The following is a 13,367-nucleotide window of genomic DNA, read 5'->3' on the forward strand; positions in this document are numbered from 1 at the left end:
TCGTGCGGAGACTGTGGAGATCTTAGATGTCAATGAATAAACATTTGCAGTGCATTCTTATTTGTTCTGAAGTTCCGGTCTCCTGAACGTTGTGGGGTTGCCTATGACATACTCTGTAGAGAAACTAGTTTCCCATGTGGCAAAGAAACTATTCGTGGTTTTCATGGAGCCCTTGAGGGAGCCGTAAGTCCCCACCTGCTCGGGTGGGAGTCCTCTGCATGGTTTTAGCTCGCTGGGTCCTGCTCCCCGGACTCAGTATGTTTGCCCGGAGCTTTGTAGCTTGATTTAACAGCCCCTGGAGCTCAGAAGAGAGGATCACAAGAGACCAAAACTGGAAGCAAGAATGAAGTTAGGGCATGAGAAATATTCCTTCTCTTCTGCTTCTTCCACTTGCTGCTATCACCGCCCATTTTATTAACAAGCATTTGTACTCTCAGAGGGAGGAAGGCAAGGGAGATTCGGTGTGGGAGGCACTGGTTCATTACCCTTATTCTCTGGTCCGGTGTCCCAGCATCTCTCTGTCTGTGTCTGGCTTCTGATCAACTCCTCCCAGTCTCCTGTCCCCTGTCCTTCCAGGGGTCAATGTTTTAGATCCCATACATCCGTGGGCTCAGAGGGCAGTCCGTGTCAATCCTATATGTTGTGGGAGGAAGGTTGGGGTTGGGACCGAGCTTATTAATAAGTATTGAACCATCAGCTTTAAGAAGCCACTGAATATAAATGGGTTAACCCAATAAATTTAACTTCTTCTTCCTAAAACATCTTAATCAAGTGTTCTTGGTCGGCAGGTATCTTTTCCCCCATCTTAAGGCTCCACTCAGCCCTGTGGTTCATGCTTTAACTGCATCAGATTTCCCCGGAGAGCTTGTTAAAATGCAGATCGCTGGTTCCACTCCTAGAGTTTGTAGTCCTGTAGGTGTGGGGTGGGGCCTGAGAACCACATCTCTAACGAGTTCCAAGCACTGCCTCTGCTGCTCTGGAGAACGCTGCTGTCATTAACAGGAGGAGAGAAGGCAGCCTCCTCTTGACTGCCTTGACATGTAAGTGACACACATCACTTCTACTCACCTGCTAGTCATGGGAACTCATTATATGGACCCCCTTAGATACCAGGCAGGGGAACGTGGTCCCCGGAGCTGGACCCCTCCCCCCATCCCCCAACTAGACAAGAGAAGGTGGAATCTTGGTGGTCAGGTCCCAATCTCTGTCACACCCAGCGGATGCAGAGACCATATCCTTCTGGAAAAATGCTCTGTGAAGGCCCAAGGCCCGGTATATGCCATCATCTCTTTCAAGACCATCCCCTTGGTGGTCTGTGGAAGAGGAGGCATGTATTTCCTTCTCACGACTTCCCCAAGAGTCCTTGTTCCAGTCATAGGTCCGGCTCAAATGCCACCTTCCCGGGTTGCCTAGCCTTAATGTTCTTTTCTTGTGCTTTCTGTATCTTTTCAGACTCTCAAATCAATATAAATTGTCAGCCTTTCGAATGCACCGAGCCCGGGGAGGGGACCAAGGGTGCGGTCAGAGGCTGGGTGACCAGGTGGCCTCACAGGTCCTGGGAATTCGGGCGGGCCTTCACTACCCAGACTGGGGGGGACGCTGTCACCAGCTTAAAGCAATTGGGAGTGTTTTCATGGGCTTGGCCACCCGGGGGGCAATCACAGATCAGGGGCTCCGAGGTCATTTTCGAGGAAGAGGCACGAGGTGTACCAGCGCAGATGCCGGAAACGCGCCCGTGGGCGTTGGGGAAGGCGTGGCGCGTTGTCACGTGCTGGGGGCCCCATCACGTGACCGGACCCCCGTCACGTGCTGGGGGCGCCATCGGGCGTCAGGGGCGCCCTCACGTGTCGGGACTCGCGGCGCCGCGTGCCTGGGCCTGCAGGTGGCACCTCCCGGGCCTCATGGCCGCCTCGCCGCCGCTCAGCTGCGCTGGAGCCTCGGGGCCCTGGGGCTTGAGCTGCCACCTCCTCCTGCTGCTGCTGCCGCTGCTGCCGCTGCTGACCTCGGGTGAGGCCGCACCTCCTCCGCGGCCGTGTGTTCCGTGTGTCCGTGTGTCCTCTGCCACCTCCCCCTCCCCAGTCCCTGCTCTGCCCCTCCCAGCACCCCCCCCCCCCCTTGAGGGCGGCCCCTCGGCCTGGCCCCCTCTTTGGCTACCTGGGACTCTGTGGACCCCGCCTCCCCACGGTCACCCGCCCTCCACGCCACCCCTCAGGGTGGCACCAGACTCCTGCCGCCCTGGCCTCCCTCAGGTGCCACCCGCCCTGCCGCCTCCTGGGGACCTGCAGGGCAGAGGACCCCCTGCATTTCCTCTCTCCCGATGCGCAGCCACTTCCTCCCCAGTCCACGCGGGCCTGGTGGCCGAGACCGAGCCGCCCTCCCGGGCGTGGTCTGGCCTCCCCGACCCCAGGCCGCTGCGCAGGCGCTGCAGGCCAGAGGCGCGTGGTCTCCGTGCACTGAAACTGGGATGCAACGTCCCCCTCTTCTGCCCCCGGCCCACTCCTCCCGTTGGCGCCCCTCTTGTCCTCCGAAGACGCAGGCCCCCAGGTGCTGTCCTCCTTGAGTGCCTCCAGCCCCCAGAGGCCCCTCCGAACCCCACTATTCAGCCCCCCCCCCCAACTTTCTTTATCAATCAGAGATACACCTCCTGTTCAAGGTCAGGATGCTGACCCTGCTCTGGACCCGCGCTGCGCTGCTCGGTCATTTTCTTGGAGGTCTCCAACCTCTCCCTCCCTGTCTGCCGAGCTGCCTCTCCCCGCGCCTTCCCCTCACTGCCAGGTTTCTCCAAGTAACAGTTTCCACTTGGTGCTGCCTTCACTGCTTCCTCGCTTCTCCTGTAATCCGTAGCCATTCCGGCCATGCCTCTGTCCTTGTCCCTGATTTTTCTACCACTTCCTCCGTTTTCACTTTTTCCAGTCCCTTGGTTTCTCCAGCCATAACTCCTGATTCTTCTCTGCCTCAGGGTGACTCCCTTGCTCCCAACTCCTTGGGGTCCAAAGCTGAGGCTCTCATCTGACTACAAACTGGGTTCTCTTATTCTCTTCTCCTCAGCTCGGTGGATAGGAGGCATTGTTCCCTAAAATCCGAAAGTAAGGGTTACCCAAGACCTAGCCATCTGCCAGCACCCCACATCCAGCTCTCCATGCGTGTTCTCACTGCCACTTCCTCATTTAGACCACCTCTTTTCTTGCCTGTGTCCTGCGGAGCCTCTGGTGGGATCTCACTGCCTGGTCGGTCATCTTCCTACTTCCTCTTCACACTAGAAGCCTGACCATGTCACCCTTCCTCTGGCCTCCCTCCTCCCAGAGGGTCTCTTTGCTTCTCGGCCTGGCTTCTGAGCCTCCCCGCCTCCGTGACTGACCCCGACTTTCCTCCATGGCATCATTTCTTGTCATCATAGAGCCTTGTCCTTTATCCTCTGGAGGCTCTGGCACACACCGTGGTGTTTCTTTCGCACGGAATGTCATTGTCACTTTTCTGTTTTACCTTCTTTTCATCTTTAAGACCTGGCACAGTCACCCTTCTTCTCAGAAGCGTCCTTGTCCACCGCTTCTTCTGGGCTCCCCTGACACCTGTGACCTGGTCCCTGCATTGATCGCACACAGGCGACTGTGTGTGTTTACTCCTGTCTCCCCTGCTGGACAGGGTGTTCCTAGAGGGCACATACAGCCTGTATCTGTTGGATACGCCCTGTCCCCTCCCTGGCCTCGGGCTCCAGGCTGGGAATGGAATGAGAGGGGAGGGAATATTTGGCGAATGAACAAATTAACCGATTCATGACCTCTTCCTTCGTTTCTGTTCCCCCTTTTCTCCTCCAGGTTATAAAGAAAACAATTCCATACCAGGTGGGGAGGGTGAGTCCCTGCGCCAGGAAAACCTCAGCTCCTGGGAGGGTGTGTTCTGAAGAGGGTCACACAGATAGTGTTTCTGGGTGTGTGGGAAGCTGGAATTTAGTCTGACCTGTCTGCTTTCCGAAGGGCCTTTTTCCTTAGACGGCAGGGATGGCGGGGATGGTGGGTTGCTCCTGCTGTTCAAGGCCTTCTGTGGTCACGGGTCCTCCCTGATTTGTTACGAATTGTTCAGTTAAGTTACCTCTTCCTGCTTCTGTCCATGCCCCACTGCCATCCTCCCCTCCCCGTCCTTCCAGCCTTTCCTGTATGTCCAGTGCATATCTCTGCTTGTGCGTAGTCTCGTCAAAATATACGTTGTGGTTTTGTGTGCATGTATTTTTAACTTACGTTAAATGGTGTTTCTCTAGATCCCTTTCTGTTTCCTCCAACTTATGGAACACTGTGCGAATACAGATAGGTCAAGGAACACACGCATCATTTTTTCAGAATCAGTTGAGGGTAACATACACCGTGACTCCTTGTCTCTAAATACGTAGGTGTGTATTTTCTAAGAATATTCCTTTACGTAGCCGTAGTATCAACTTATCAACTTATTACTTATCAACCACTTATCAACTTCACACATTTACATGGATACCATACTTTTATCTATCGTCCGTAATCTCATTTGGTCAGCCCTCTGCATTCCTATCAGCCATTTGTGAACAGACCTACTAGATGCAGCTTTTATCTGTTTTCGCCCATCTAACAGATGAAAAATGGCTTCTTGATTTAATTGACATTTTTCTCATTATTAAGGAGTTTCAGCATGCCTCAATGTGCTTTTGGCCTCTCGAGTTTCTTCTTCTAATAAATCGCCCTTATCCTTGGCCTATTGTCTGTTGTTCTTTTTTTCTTGTTGATTTCCTAGAATGCCCTGTATGTTCCTAATGAAAGTCTGGTGCTGATTTTAGATAATTGCAAATATTGCCTCCCAGTCTGTCATTAACTTGATTAATCAAAGTAATCAGTTTGATGCTTTATGGATTTTTTAAAAATGTTGATTTATTTTTGAGAGAGAGAGAGAGAGTGCGAGCCAGGGAGAGGCAGAGAGAGAAGGGAGACAGAGAATCTGAAGCGGGGCTCTGCCCCGACGTGGGGCTCAAACCTACGAACCATGAGATCATGACCTGAGCCAAAGTCGGATGCTTAACCGACTGAGCCCCCCAGGCGCCCCTGTGGACTGTGTTTTGAAGTTTTGTTTAAGGAGCCCTTTCCTGCCCCATGTCACACAGTTCATCATTAACTTTACATTTTCACTTTCTAGGTCTTCGAGTGCTGGTAGGAAAGAATCCAGTTTTGTTTTTCTTATTTTCTTTATAGTGAGTCAGTTTTCCCAGCACCGTCTACTCAACATGCATCTTCCACCCACCGATGGTGGTGGCTCCTTTATTTACATTAAATTCCTATGTTCCCAGAACAACCTCAGGCTCTCTGTTCTTTTCCATTGCTTCCATCTGTCAGTCCTTGTCAATACCACACTGTTTTTGTTATTATGGTTTTGGTGTGTGTCTAGATATCTGCTAGGACAAGTGTCCCTTTATGTTCCACTCTCTCAGAGACTGAGCTATTCATGGACCTTTGTTTTTCTATGTCAGTTGTAGAGTGTAAAGTTTCCTAAAATTCTAACTTGGAAAATGACTTTATAGATTAACTTTGGGAAGAATGACATCTGAAATGTCTAGTTGTTTATGTAAAAACAAGGGCTGGCTCCCTGTTTATGCTGATCATTTTCAGTGTCCTTTATTAGAGTCTAAAGTGTATCACCACAGAAATCTTACGTAGTGTTGGATAGGTTAATTCCTCAGTGCCTGTGATTTTTTTGCTATTGAGAATGTATCTTGTTTCGAATATAATTTCTAGTGGATTGTGCTGGAGTAGAGAAGTGTCGTTGATTTTGAAAGTCAGTTGTTGAAGTGTTACCTGCGTACACAAAAATACACAAATTCTAAGTGTCCAGCATAAGAAATTATCCCGTAGAGAATACATCTGTGTAATCACTGCCTTGGTCAGAAAGTAGAACAATGCCAGGAGCCAAAAGCTCCCTTCTACTCTCTCGGTGATTCTTCTGCCCTCTGCCCACAAAGTACCATCATTCCTGGCTTCTGACAGTATAGTGTCATTTTGTGTGTTCCTTAATGTTATATGGTGTTTGCTATAGGTTTGTGGCATGTAACTTTTGTTAAGGATTTCCTTTCCGTTCCTACTTTGCTAAGTAACAGGTGGTTTTTGGGTTTTTTTTTTTTTTTTAGTCATTAGTATGTGTTGAGTTTTTCAAATGTCTTTTTCTGTGTCTACTGAGAAAAGCATGGGATCTTTCTCGTGAGAGAAGAAGAACTGTTTATGTGGAGAATACACTAAGGGCTCTTCCATTGTGGGACCACCCTTGCACTCCCGAGACAATCACTACATGATTGTGGGGCATTTTTTCAAAATACAGCGTTGAGTAATATTTTATTTATAATTTTTGCGTCTGTGTTCACTCATACAGTCGTACAACTTGATTGTTGGAAGGACGAGTAAACTGAGGCCGTGTAAGCTGTGGGTGGGGGCTCCGTGGGCTCCATGTGGAGGCTCTTTCTTGAATGGCCTGTGTACAGATTTCTGACACAGAAGTCAGGAGCTTTTCTTAGCTCTGAGTAGTGTGGGGGCAGAGGCCTTTTGCATCTGAGAGATACAGCAAGCTTATGGCCTTTTAGGAACATGGCCTCGGGACTTCTCCCAGATCCAAGAGAATGTATTTCTTGTCCTGGGGCATTTTCTATGCTTCTCTCTTGTTTTGAGGTTCCCAGCTAATCTCTCCCTGTTGTCTCAGTATCTCTCTCTCTCCTGTGATGTCTTTATGTCTCTGGCTTGAAGCCTTTTATCTCTATCATTGTCATTTTTTTGTCTAGCGCAGTGCCTTTCTCTCACCCTGTCTCCCCATCTTTGAAATGAGAACAAGACCCTGAATTTACAGCTTTGTGCAAATTGTCCTGGGGTGGGGGGGGGGCATCTCGGTCTCGGGTATCCTCATTCTCCAATATGTGGTCACCGTGTCTCCCCGGCACACTTGTTCCTGAAGTTTGTGGCAGACCCTGGTGGTCGGAAGATTTGGACATGACCCGACACTGGCCCTGGGAGGTGAGCCTCCGGCTGGAAAATGAACACATATGTGGAGGGGCCCTCATTGATCTCAGCTGGGTGGTGACTGCTGCCCACTGCATCCAAGGGTGAGTGTGGCCCCTGTGTCCACGGCCTGGGGACCCAGGGCTGCCATGGGCCCAGCCCATCCTCATTTCCTCTGTGAAACAATGTGGGAGTTGGGAGGTGAAGGGGGAGTAGGAAGGGATATCCGGAATGGGGAAGAGCCCTGCTCAAGGTCTCACAGGGCGCCAGGGGCTGAGTTGAGGCAGGAGCCCAAAGCAGCCATGACTGCATCCTGAGCAAGGTGACAGGAAAACCCAGCATACACTCCCCTGCCCACCCCCCCCCCCCCAGTCCTCAGACACCTCCCCCCCCCATGCACACAAGAACATACACGTATAGCAACACTTGCACGCTTGCATACACCATACATAGATGAGGCCAGCTTGAATCAGCTTGAACAGGGGATGAGGAGGCAGCAGCATCCCTGGCCCTGATGGCCTCCAGGCTGGATTAGCAAGATGGAAAGAGCAGAGCACACCGGGCAGGGCTTCTGCTGAGGGAGAGGGTCTTCGGCGGAGGTAGGAGCACTGCGTTGTTTGGAAACCTGACGTCGACTGGCCGAGGCCGTGTGTCTCCCGTAGCACCAAAGAGTACTCCGTGATTCTCGGCACCCCCAAGCTGAAGCCCGTGGACTTCCCGAAGGGCGTCTCGATCCCCGTGAAGGACATCATCATGCACCCCAAGTACTGGGGCCGGACCTTCATCATGGGCGATATTGCCCTTCTCCAGCTTCGGACTCCGGCCATCTTCGGCAAGTACGTGCAGCCCATCTGCCTCCCAGAGGCCAGCTACAACCTGAAGGTTGGGACGCAGTGCTGGGAGACTGGCTGGGGCCAGGTGAAACAGCGCTTCTCAGGTGAGCACGATGGGCTGAGGGTGGGGTGTGGAACCACAGAGGGCGTGCTGCCTTCCTTCTGGGGCCTCGGCTGCTAGACCCTTTCCCGGTGCCTCTCAGGAAGCTTGTGGCTGCCACCCCTGGGCAGTTGTTTGGATGTGTTAGGACGGTCCTCACGGTTTACACCACTGGGCCTGCTGTGGGCACTAACGCAGGTCTAGCGACGCCTGCGCTGGGCACGATCTTTTGTGTCTTACAGAAGGTCGGAGTCAGGGAATCATAAATGTACTCACTCACTCATTCATTCACCTGACGAGCCTCGAGCGTCTGGCGCACCCCAGCCCCCTTGCGTTGGGAACACGAGCCCTACCTGCGGGGCGTCATAACTGAGTGTGGGGGTGGGGGCGCAGGCTGGCAAGGAAGGAGGCCGAGACTTGGTCAGGTGATCTCGAGATCCAGCCGGGAGGGATCTGGGAGGAGCGTCTGAGAAGCCTGAAGGAGGAGCGGCTGTTAATCAGGTGACAGAGGGCACAGCCGGTGCCAAGCTCAGAGGCCGGAGAGAAGCAGTATGGGGCTGGGGTCTCCAGCTGTAAGTGGTTGCATTGAAACTTGGATTGTGGCCTGCTCGGTTCAGAAGCAGCTGCTGCCCACAGAGAGGGATCCTGAAAGCCTCAGAGGGTGAGGGGCTTGCCAGACATGGTCCGCGCTGGAGGGAGACAGACAGGTGAAGGCGGGCACGGGGGTGTGAAGGGATGTGGCTTGGCCGAGTGTCAGAAATGGAGGTGATAGGACACTGGGGAGAGGCCAGGGCTGAGTGGAGTGAGAAGTTCTTTCTCACCCCACTGGGCTCCTCCACAGCCAACTCCACGCTGACCCCAGAGCTGCGGGAAGCTGAGGTGTTTATCATGGACAACAAGAGGTGCAACCGGATTTACCGCAAGAAGTCCCTCATCCCCCACCTTGTCCCCCTTGTCCTGGGGAACGTGATCTGTGCCACCAATTATGGAGAAAACTTGTGCTCTGTGAGTTTCTGGGCGGTTCTGGCAGCTCTTCTCTCGGCAGTGACTCCCAGGGTGGGGGCAGGGGAAGTTCCTGGGGAGGGGTTTGCTGGGCTTTTCCCTGTCTGTCAGCATCACCAGGCAATGCTCTGCTCCCATCCCCTGTGACTTTGACTTTGCCTGATAACCCTGGGATCGGTCCACAACTGAGGAGCTGAAGGAGGAGGGCCCCATGTAGTGAGGACCTCAAGGAGAGAAAGAATCTTCCAGACAGAACTCAGGGTGGGCATTCTGGGTCCTCTGGGGTCCTGGGTCCCCACGGGGCCCAGGGCTTCCATTGTTCCTCTCTCTTTGCCTTAGGGGGATTCTGGGGGTCCGTTGGCTTGTGAAGTCGAGGGCAAGTGGATTCTGGCTGGGGTGTTGTCCTGGGAGAAGGCTTGTGCCAAAGCGCAGAATCCTGGCGTGTACACCCGTGTCACCAAATACAGCAAATGGATCAAGCAGCAAATAAGTAATGGGGCTCTCTCAGGCCCCCAGACCTCTGCCTGGCTTCTACTCCTGTTCTGGCTGCTGCAGCCCCAGATGGGCCCCTGATCTCTCTTCTCTCTTCTCCCTGCTTTGCCTGTGCTTTATGGGTCCAGGTTCCAGGTCAAGGTCAGACCCAGTTCCTGTGTCGGTATTCAACAAGAGTCAAGGTGGGGAGAGTGGCCCCCGGGAGGATGGGGCCCTGCTTTGCCCTCCCCATGGGGAGGGATGCGGTGGATGACTAGGCCTTGGGTGACCAGGAAAGGGGACGTGTGGCCTAGAAGAGCTCTGGAATTGGGGACCAGGATAGCCGGGATTAAATTTGTGCAAATGTGAGCTGGCTCTGTTCTTTTTTTCTGGGCGACCCTGGGAGGTTAGGGTGGGTGGGAGGGCAGGGCCTTCTAGAATTCATTCTGCCAGCAGACTCCCCAGAGTGGAGGCTGATGGTTTTTGCTATATCACTAGTCCAGGGCCATAGGGAAAGGGCCTGGGCCTCAGGCCTCATCTGTTTCCTCATCTGTAAAGTGGGCCAGCTGGAAGGGGGCAGCCGAAGCATGCCCTGTAGGCTGACGGTAGGAAGGACCCACATAAAGTGCTCCAAATATAGCTTGCTTTCTTTTTTTAAAAATGGCACTAAAAACTGATTATAAAAATTTAGGATTAAGGTTAGGGTTAGGGTTACATGTTTTTTTGCTTTTAAAAATTTCTTTAAAGACTACAAGTAATATCTGAATACATTCTTGTGATTTACTGAAAGTGTTCAGAAATACATATAAAGAATCCCCCCTCTCAGCCACCCATGCCGCTGCCTTTCCCAGGAGTAATTTCTGCTGGCATCCTTCAATAAAATGTCTTTATAATTTTTAAAAAATAAATGAGATCTTATATATGTGTTATTAATAGCCTACACTAAAAAATTACACACCTTAAAACACTTTCTATGTCAATACCTAGGGCTATTCATAATTTTATATTCCTGCCTGGGTTCTGCGCGGGTGTGACATACGTTATTTAACCAGCACCAAATTTTAGGCTGTCCTGACTTGTCAGCATGATGGTGATGCTGCCATTAACACCCTCCTGCGTGTGCGTGTGCGTGTGCGTGTGCGTGTGCGTGGTGGGGGTGGGGGATGGTACGCTCTGAAACATTTCTGCAGCTGTCTTCCCGAGGGGCTGAGGGGGGGATGGTCATCAAAGGAAACACAAATTTAATAATTTTGGATGAGTACTACCAGATGTATTCCTCCCCAAAGCTGAGCCTGTTTACATTCATATCTACAGTACAGGAGGGTGAATATTTCCCCTCTTGCCAAAAATGGATATTATTAACCTTCTAAAAATGTGCCCATCCAATGATAGAAAGTTGTATCATTGCTGCCTTTTTTATTTAAAAAAATTCTTAAAAAGTTTATTTACTTTTGAGTGACAGAGAGAGACATGGCATGAGTGGGGCAGGGGTAGAGAGAGAGAGAGGGAGACACAGAATCCGAAGCAGGCTCCAGGCTCTGAGCTGTCAGCACAGAGCCCGACGTGGGGCTTGAACTCACGAGCTGTGAGATCATGAACCGAAGTTGGACGCTCAGCCAACTGAGCCACCCAGGTGCCTGTATCATTGCTGTTTTAATTTGGATTTTCTTGATTGGAAAAATATCTTTGCATGTGTTTGCTCATAAAAGATATACTTTTTCTCTAGTAAATCCTCTACTCATATACTTGGCCTATTTTTAAGATTGGGTTGCTTTTCTTTTATGAAAGGGTTTGTCTTTTCTGAATACTGAGCCCTGCTCAGTTATTTTACAAATATTGTCTTGTCTTCTGGAAATATGTGGAGTAGATGGAATTATGGAATTTTTCCATAAAGACCTTTAAAATTATTATGGAGTCAAATCCGTCAGTCTTTACTTCTTTATGGATTTTGCACCTAGCTGAAGGTGGCCGTCTCCATCTCTAGATTATAAGAGCTGTCTTCCCATATTTCTCCTATTATTTTGATAAATTTATTTTTTTGTGTGTTTAACTCTGTAATCCATTTGAAATTTCTGTTTATGTGTGGTGTGAGGTGGGGATCTGACTCTGTTTCCAACTGGAGAGCCAGTTCCATTGATACTATTTCTTGTAGAGTCTGTCTTTTCCCTGCTGATTTGAAAATCTGCATTCACAATAAGGAAGTCTTAATCTATTCATGGTATGTTTTTGAAACCTCTGTTATTTTCCCAGTGATCTGTTTGTCCCTAGGGTAGTGCTGTACTGTTTCAAATAGCTTTATGTTATGTTTTGTGAAATGGTAGCAAAAGCTCCCCCTTTTTAAAAAAAAAATACTGCCTAATCTACAGATTATCTTCCATGTGAACTTTACGATCAGTTTGTCAATTTCCATTAGAGGTGCTGTTGGTATTTGAATTGAAATTAAACACACAGGCTAATACGGGGAGAACTATCATTTTCACAATGTTGAATTCCTAGCCAGGGGTGTGGTATATGTCTCCATTCATTCAGCTCTTCTACTCCAGGATGTCTGGAAACATACTGAGTTTGGTTTTTACAAATTTTGGTTATGTTTATTGTGGGTGATATCTTTTCCCATTATATATTTAAAAAAAATATTTGAGAGAGAGAGAGAGAGCGAGCACGCGCATGAGCAGAGGAAGGACAGAGAGAAGAGAGAGACTCTCAAGCAGGCTTCTCACTGTCAGTACAGAGCCTGATGCAAGGCTCAAACTCATGGACTGTGAAATTGTGACCTGAGCCAAAATCAAGAGTTGGAGGCTTAACTGACTGAGCCACCCAGGCACCCTTATTGTTTTCTAACTTTATATGTTAGGTATTTTAAAGCCATTTATTTATTTATTTACTTATTTAAAGTTTTTTTTTTTTTTTTTTTTTTGAGAGAGAGAGAGAGAGAGAGAGAGAGAGAAAGTGGGGGAGGGGCAGAGAGAGAGGGAGATAGAATCCCAAGCAGGTTCTGCACTGTCAGCGCAGAGCCCGATGTGGGGCTCAAACTTGTGAACTGCAAAATCATGGCCTGAGCTGAAATCAAGAGTCAGACGCTTAATGGACTGAACCACCCACGTGCCCCTAAAGCTGTTGATTAAAAAAAAAAAAAAAAAATAGTGATCTTGATTCCTGGTCATCTTGCCAAACTGACTTAATTCAAAAGTTTCTCAGTTGATTTCTTTTGCCTTATTTTTGGCTAATCAAATTACCTAAAATGGTGACAGCTACGTCTTGTCCTTTTTGAAAATTGTACCATTTATTTCATCATCTCTGCCTGTGACCCTCAACACAGTGTGAAATAGCCACGATGTGGGGGGTGGGGGATATGTGTGTATCTCAGTGTTCGTCTGTTTCACAGATAGTTCCTAGTTAGTCTGTTTCACAGAGACTTCTCTGTGTCCCGCACTGTTTGGGGCCCTGCGGATGCAGTATTGAACTATTAAGATGATTATATGGTTTCTCTTATTTAATTTGTTCTCATAATGAAATTCATTACCAGATCTTAGTAGATTTCTTAGGTAAATTCCATAACACATTGTGAATTCAATTTGCTGGAATCTTGTTTAGAAGTTCTTCCCCAATGTTGGATTGGTCTACACCTTTCCTTTCTGTTGTACTGTTTCTTCAAGTTTGGTGTCATTGCTGTGCTAGCCTCTTAAAACATGTTGAGAAGCTTTCTGGTATTTTCCTATGTCCCAGAGAAGTGTCTGTAACAGCAGCATTATCTATTCCTTAGGTCTGATAAATTGTGCACATAAAACTCACTGGGCCTAATAGCTTTTTAAAGGACAAACGAATCTCTGACTCTTTAAAAACTATCTTGTATAGTTATTGGCTGAGTTGGGTTTCTCATTTCCTTTTGCATAAATTTTAGTATAATCACTTACTTTAGCTTAGATTCTTTTTTTTTTTTAAACTTAGATTCTTACATTTCAAACT

At 49.3% G+C, this 13,367-nt stretch overlaps 1 protein-coding gene across 2 annotated transcripts; it reads left to right on the forward strand.

Moving 5' to 3' along the window:
• The first annotated feature begins 3,802 nt into the window (after positions 1–3,802).
• On the forward strand, positions 3,803–9,770 carry PRSS45 (Putative serine protease 45). Of its 2 annotated transcripts, none has more exons than XM_086698404.1 (5): positions 3,803–3,890; positions 6,952–7,099; positions 7,658–7,932; positions 8,770–8,933; positions 9,270–9,770. In XM_086698404.1, exons 2-5 carry the CDS (start codon positions 6,987–6,989, stop codon positions 9,501–9,503), a joined length of 786 nt encoding a protein of 261 aa, XP_086554530.1. In that variant the 5' UTR covers positions 3,803–3,890; positions 6,952–6,986; the 3' UTR covers positions 9,504–9,770. The 2 variants fall into 2 exon arrangements, with proteins under 2 accessions (XP_086554530.1, XP_086554531.1); XM_086698405.1 differs by having other exon boundaries at positions 3,821–3,842.
• Positions 9,771–13,367: the final 3,597 nt, after the last annotated feature.

Source organism: Puma concolor, chromosome A2, assembly GCF_028749965.1.
Source record: "Puma concolor isolate L17-30 chromosome A2, mPumCon1.1.hap2, whole genome shotgun sequence".
In the NCBI taxonomy this organism is placed as follows: domain Eukaryota; kingdom Metazoa; phylum Chordata; class Mammalia; order Carnivora; family Felidae; genus Puma; species Puma concolor.

Excerpts from the sequence above, each read along its gene's own strand:
- PRSS45 (XM_086698404.1), top strand. The coding sequence starts at position 6,987 with ATGACCCGACACTGGCCCTGGGAGGTGAGCCTCCGGCTGGAAAATGAA. Across the intron at positions 7,933-8,769 it reads GGTGAAACAGCGCTTCTCAG|CCAACTCCACGCTGACCCCA; the intron begins GTGAGCACGATG and ends GCTCCTCCACAG. Across the intron at positions 8,934-9,269 it reads ATGGAGAAAACTTGTGCTCT|GGGGATTCTGGGGGTCCGTT; the intron begins GTGAGTTTCTGG and ends TCTTTGCCTTAG.